At 40.3% G+C, this 6,721-nt stretch overlaps 1 protein-coding gene across 4 annotated transcripts; it reads left to right on the forward strand.

Annotated features, from left to right (window-relative positions):
- Positions 1-5,009: 5,009 nt before the first annotated feature.
- Positions 5,010-5,822, forward strand: NDUFB6_1 (NADH dehydrogenase (ubiquinone) 1 beta subcomplex, 6; the record flags this gene model as incomplete). Of its 4 annotated transcripts, XM_051210191.1 has the most annotated exons (4): positions 5,072-5,407; positions 5,441-5,539; positions 5,574-5,633; positions 5,668-5,822. In XM_051210191.1, the coding sequence occupies 4 exons, from the start codon at positions 5,072-5,074 to the stop codon at positions 5,773-5,775; spliced, it is 603 nt and encodes a 200-aa protein (XP_051070161.1). In that variant the 3' UTR covers positions 5,776-5,822. The 4 variants fall into 4 exon arrangements, with proteins under 4 accessions (XP_051070160.1, XP_051070159.1, XP_051070161.1 ...); XM_012946906.3 differs by having other exon boundaries at positions 5,072-5,539; XM_051210193.1 differs by lacking the exon at positions 5,574-5,633 and having other exon boundaries at positions 5,010-5,539.
- Between the last annotated feature and the right edge of the window lie 899 nt (positions 5,823-6,721).

Consider the following 6,721-nt stretch of genomic DNA (forward strand, 5'->3'; position numbering starts at 1 on the left):
ATTAGGTGTTGCTGGTAAAAGCGTTGTCAAACAGTGAATACCTGTGCCATCTTCAAGTATGTCCATTACTCACTTCTACTTCCCATCAAGAAATACGTAAATAGAGTGTAGATTATTAAATTTATCCTGCATAGCATGATAGATTAACATATGATGACCATAATGTCATCTGTAAACTACTAAAGGAATCTCTCGTGCATCAGATATTCGTATCAAAGAGAATAACCTCATCAACACTGGATTTTCCCTCACCGATTTCATTGCTCCCATTAAAACCCTTATGCAAATCGAGCGCGTTCTGGGAAGCAGATGAAATCTGACTGAATTTCTACGAAATGGCAGGACCAGATTTACAGATGCTATTTTCCCTAAATGTGTACACTATATTTAGTAGCTGACACATACATTCAAGCATGGAAGGTAAAATGTGTCAACCCTCAACAAAATTCAGGGCCAAGAACTACAGGCAGACTAATGTCATCACAGTCGTCTTACAGATATTGAAGAAATTGAAAAAAGGTTGTTATCCGGACATATACTAAGAGAAGGTCCAGTTGACGTCTTGCAACATGGCTTCACAAGAAGAAGGCTGTAAACTTAATATTTGTAAGATTTTCTAAGGTTTTCCACATCTGTGTCTAGAAGCAACCGGCAATCATGTAGTACATTGATATCAGTAAAGATTTGTGTAGTAGTGACAAAAGACCTACGGCATATGTTATTCCTTCTCTAGTGTGCTTCTGTGAGTGTCCGATATTCTTTGAATGAGTCAATTGAAGGTGCGCACAACACTGATTCAGGAAACAGGTTCCGAGAATTGATGAATCGGTGTGAAAACATGTATGCCAAGGGTATTTTATTCGTTCTCGACTTTTCCACTCGCCTGCTGTGTCCTCTGAGATGTCCCCACCTAGTGAGACGAAAAAGAGAGAATAAGTTGGGTCCGAAATCATTTCTCAGTATTCTGTACATCAAAACTAGATCTCCCTTTAGTCTGCGATAGACCAGAGTAATGAGTTCTAGCTTTTCAAGCTGCTCTTCGTTTGGTAAATCCCGGTGTTCTGGAATTGCACAGATAGCTGCCCTCTATGTTTTTTCCAGGATATCCGATTCACCTTTTAATCAGGGGCTTGCAGCCTGAACACAATTCTCAATCTTAATTCTCACTAAGGTTTTGTATACTGTGGTGAACATGGGAGTATCTAACTAAGTGGATGTCCGTATAAAAGCTCGGATGGTTCTTAACCTTTTAGCTGAGACCTCACGGCAATGGACCGTCGTCTTAAGATTATGACTCACTGTCATCCCTAGATCCTTATGAGGCCGGATCATGGGTACTGGCACTTCCCCTATGCTGTACCTACTAACCATTGTGTCTCCAATGTGCATGCAGACACACTTTGCCGCGTTAATATGCATCAGCCACTCTGTAGACCAATTAATCATATTATTTAAGTCTGCTTGAAGAGCACATGCATCAGCGCCTCCAGTTATTACCCGCCAGACTTTTTCATCGTCAGTGTATAATAACACTAGGGACTGTACAATACTTGAATGTATAAAAATTAAAGGACGTAGGACAGAACCTTGATGTACTCCAGATGGATCACTTGAAATTTATTCTTACTTTCTCTTTAGGAATCCTTGGGCCATTTTAAGAGAGGTGCGACAATCGTAAAATTTCCTGACTTTAATAGCAGTATATTTGTAGGCACATTGTCAAATGCTTTGCTGAAATCTATGTAGACAACATCCACTTAGTTTCCGTTGTCTGTCGCTTTTGTTCGCTGTCCCATTGCCATAGAGAGGTTTAAAGTGCATGATAGGGCCCTTCTGGAACAGTTTTTTTCTATTTAACAAGTTGTTGGTTTCCATAAAAGTCATTATGGCGCTTTCAACTTCTTAATATTTTAACTACAACACCGGTGAGGCTTAAAGGTCTGTAGTTCGATGGAAGTTGTCTTGATACTGTTTTATGTATGGGAGTGACGACTGCGTCCTTCCAGTCCATAGGTTACACACCTTGGTCAAGTGACATATTGAACATCACAATCAATAAAGCTGCGAGATGTGCAATATGTCTCAGGGTTTTGGGGTGTAGTTTACCCAGTTTTGTTGACCTTTACATGCCCAAGGTGCAAATAGCCTTAAGTACATCGTCTCGATCAAAGTCCACGGTAGGCCGGCGATTTGTTGTCTCTGTAGTTGGGTCTAGTTCTTCGTCTAGAATAGCTTACTGAGTGAAAACTAACCAAAAGTAGTTTGTCATAGCTTCTGCTTTTTCCTGATCTTCCTCTATCATTTCAGACCTACTCCCTTCTTTAGGTGGGTTAGGAATCCACTGACGAATCATTGTTCGGTAATTTATGTACGAGAATATTCTCTTAGGCTGCTTGAGTGCAGGTTGTGCTAACTGCATTTCATATTTACTCTGATCTCCCCGGATTTTAATTATACCATTGTTTCTTACCACCCTGTAACGTTCCATCGTACCTGCCGTTCCAATACTGATGGCAACATTACAACATTTCTTCTTTTGTCTTAGTAAACGTCGAATATCCTGACCTATCCAGGAATGACCGTGCTTCGTTTTTGGTATTGTCCAGGGTATATATGGTTGAATCATCCGATTGTATAACTGCCTGGAACGAGTCACAGTTTTCAACCGATGCTGCAGAGTTGTTCGCCTCCATGTCTGCCTTCCAAATGTTAATGCGGGCTGCGCAACTGTTTGACAGGCCATCCCAGACATAACCTTGAATAAGAAGATTGCATGATCGCTTCTCCATAGATATAAAAGAAATGTCATTTGACCGACGTGATCACTGTGTTTGAAGACGCAGTCCAATAGGGAAGCGAGGCTACGTCAGTCATATCTGGTGGGAACTCTAATGTATTGGAATCAGGATATTTCAATTGAGGTTTCTAACAGTTTGCAATCGAAAGGTATTATCGATGACCCTACTTCCAAGTATACCAAGTTTATATATGATGCATTAAGTCCCATACTTTAAGGCAATTACTCGTATTACAACAGGACTTATGTCAGCTCAGGAAGAAGTCATCGACTACACATTCTGGACTGTGATATACTACAATCAATTCAATATATTGTCGTCTACATTTCAGCTAGCAACGCGCCAGTTCACATTCCCCTGAGTCATAGGCCATTGTATCAACTGCTTCTATGGTTAAGGAACTTTGCGTGTACAGGAAAACCCCGCCTTCCATACGGTTTAATATATCAGCTCTACTGGATAAAAAATAAATCAACTGATTCTCATTATCGAATAATTCTCACGTTAACCATGTTTCTGAGTTGGCGACAACATCCGGTTTTTCTATGCACACCATAGTCTTCAGCTCCGCTATTTTATTTAGGAGGCTGCAGGCGTTTGTGTAGCACGACCTTGAATCTACGGAGAACTTTCCCTTACCACTCATAGTGCTTTGAGGTTCGTCTTGCTCTGAACGTTTACAATTTAAAAACCCTTAAACATAAGGTTTTTTCACCGTTTCAGCGGTGCTCATTTATTTCTACTTCCACAGCTCGTCGCTTAATACGGCCAACCAGGCTTAGATCCTCACGGACATATATTCCGGATCCAATCAATTTACGTGACTTTCTCAGTATCGCGCTTCCTTCATAAACCATAGCCGAGGTTACTTTCAAGAAGCGGCTTATTCGAGTATTTTCAGATACCACATTTTTCCTATTCTATAAAGCTTACAAATACTAACCCATAAAGTGTTTCTGGGAGTAGCTTGCTTATTGAGGACTTGATATGACTAAGGTCGTGCTCAAATTTGGTCTTCCGTTCCTTTTCAGAAGATTCTCTCACCTTATGAAAAGTGACTAACCTCTCATTGGGGTCCTTCTTAACGCGCTGTGGAATATTAGTTCCTGATATCGTTTGTTCCCTGCAATCTGATCCCAATTTAATGTCCAACACTGAGGTTATATTCTGTCTTCTTACTTCACTTTACCTGGGTGTGACTGCGATCCACCCATTTACCTTATTTTATCTCTTGGTCACATCATCTACACCAATCAGACTTGGCTTACCCATAGTTCGTTTTGCGTTAATATATGAATCCCGAACTGAAACCTTAGATTCACATACCTTAGTACAGTCTACAAGTAGTTTCTTCTCCTCAAGCGATTTTTTCTTTGTGACAATATCTATATCCGTATGCATGTTATCTGTTTCCCCGATGGAGTCCACCTTTATGGTTTCATTGAAATCCAGAGCTCGACTTATGATAAAGTTCTCTACTTTCTCGACAGAAAAATTCTACTCATTTACTGTTGCGTGTTTATCTGAGGGCAATTTTCTGGCTATGTTCAGCAGCTCAATCGTCTTTAGAACCATCAGACTTTGTAAAACAACATGATTTGCACGGCCAACATGATAATAGCCTGCAGCACCTTTTATATGTAGCGAGTGTATGTTCAGTGCCAAATTCACAGTTAAACAGTATAACTTTGTCGGTCAGGGTAATTTTACATTGGTTTTCAGAACTAGACACAATCCAGACTCCACACGACAACCCAAACAGTACAGCTCAATCCCGCTTCGCAGGAGAACCAGACACCATATAGGCTTTGACGCTACAATCTGAAAAGTACAGTTCAATCCTGTGGCGGAACAACACAAATGCCAGCACCCTGCTGGACCAGAGTATATCTCAAAATTTGTCACTCATTAAACTCTAGCTCATCGGAATTCCGGAACATTTATTGAAGCGGACTGGATATTGTTCCATGAATAAATACTGAACAACTAGAAACTGTGACATTTACACATAGGTCAAAAACTTGCAGAGCTATGCAGGAGAGTACCTCTGGTTCATACTTTGGAATAATCCGCATCAACACGATATGCAGATGCTTTCACTCTGGAAAAATTCATGGCAGATCGATAAAAGAAATTCATAGGGCTACCTAATAAGGCTCAGCAAATCATCAAAGTTTAAAGTTAGTGATGATTGCCTATTGTACAGCGCCTAACATAAGTTACTACGTTACGGAGTCTCAGGACTATTAACGGTACACTTCTTAGTGGGGATTATGACATCTAGTTCCCCAGAAACTAATCTTAAGATCGACCCAGAAGTTCTAGAGATCCAGAAAAAGATATATAAAGAACTTTTACTAAAACAATATGATCTTAAGAGAGGGAGCAAATTCCTTCCGATAGATATTGAGCCATTTAAACATCAACGCCATCGTTTGGCACTACCTTTCACAGATGAAGACCGCGCTGCTAGAAGACAGTATCTTAAAGATCAGTTATTGTCAGAAAGGGAACCAGTAAATGTTCCCGAGTGGACGCGTGTCAATATATTCCGAAGAATATATAGAATGCCTTTTGATGCACTTACAAATCTAGTTAGACCCATAATCGTAAGTTTGCATCCAATTTTATTTCACGTTAAGGGAGATCATAGAAGTTGGTACTTTCGTGCTGCTATACCGAAGGTTACATGTACATTAATATTGTTCTGGTTCGCATGGTATCGTATCAAATACTGTGATGTATGTTACGTATTTAACATTAATCATTGCTCAGAACTGGGAAACGTGCGCCAAGGCAGTAAAATCTAAAGCTTATAGAAGGCAAATGTGGCCAGTAAGTTTTCAGAATACATAATTATGTGTCCTAGGGTCAACCGGAATTCTCCACTGCTTGGAAAGTAGACGATTTCGGAATGGAAGGCTTTGATCAGAGAACTGCTCTCCTTGGAGACAAGTTGGTTACCAGTGGAGCTTGAAATCTTAAGACGCTTTTAGGAAGTCTAAAATATAACTGTAGTTCAGATCTCAAGTCCTTTTGATTGTGGGAAAAATGTCTAAATAATATGGAAGGCTTTCTTGTAATATAGGAAGTGTATAAAGGTAATTAGAAGCTTGATGTTTCCAAAAGTAGTGAGTAACATCGCGTGGTTTCAGGCATCTTTGCAATTTACAGTATTGTGGAGGTCAAACGCCGTCTCACATCTCAATAGTTGTGTTGATCCACACCAGTCAGCCACAACGTAGAACCTAGTACTCTGGATACCTGTCCAAAGTGCTATACCTCGTTAGCATAGAGGCATAAAATTGTCTGTACAAATCCCGGAATGGTACGTAGTAACAGTACCAGTGGTAACAGGAAACATTAAGCATCAAAAATGCGATCCAAGAAAACGTTAATTAGTGAGACAAAAGCGAAGTCATGAAGAATCTAGTATCAGAATTTCGGAGAAGACGAGCCTGCGCCATCGCAGACGATTTTGAACCATGTCGTCAAAAGTCTAACCGCATTCCATTATTTACTTGCATTGTTGCTTCAGGTGATAAGACTGTAACGGTCAGCGATCGGGATCATTTAAATGGTATTAAGTCCAGTTACCAGAGTTTGGCTAAAATCTCAATTAATTTAATAGTCAGAACTGGACTGTTATTAGAAATCTCAGGCTCCAGTTAACCAGGTTTTGCTGCTCCTCCTCGCTTTAGATTGCTTATAGCCTTTTCAACCCCGTCGAGATTTAGAGAACTTTCGTCAACTCGCCACTCGTGTTGCTTAGAGATAGTGAGTAACTGAAGGCCAGTCGAACTGTTACCTTAAATGTTCCGCCCATCGGTCCAATCTGCTGGGTTAAGTGAAAGGTAGTCCCGTATATTTCCAAGATGGCCTTACTAACAGCCGGATTTTTGATACCCATTTGTGTAATAAGT

The sequence above is a fragment of the Schistosoma haematobium genome, chromosome ZW (genome assembly GCF_000699445.3).
Source record: "Schistosoma haematobium chromosome ZW, whole genome shotgun sequence".
Taxonomy (NCBI): domain Eukaryota; kingdom Metazoa; phylum Platyhelminthes; class Trematoda; order Strigeidida; family Schistosomatidae; genus Schistosoma; species Schistosoma haematobium.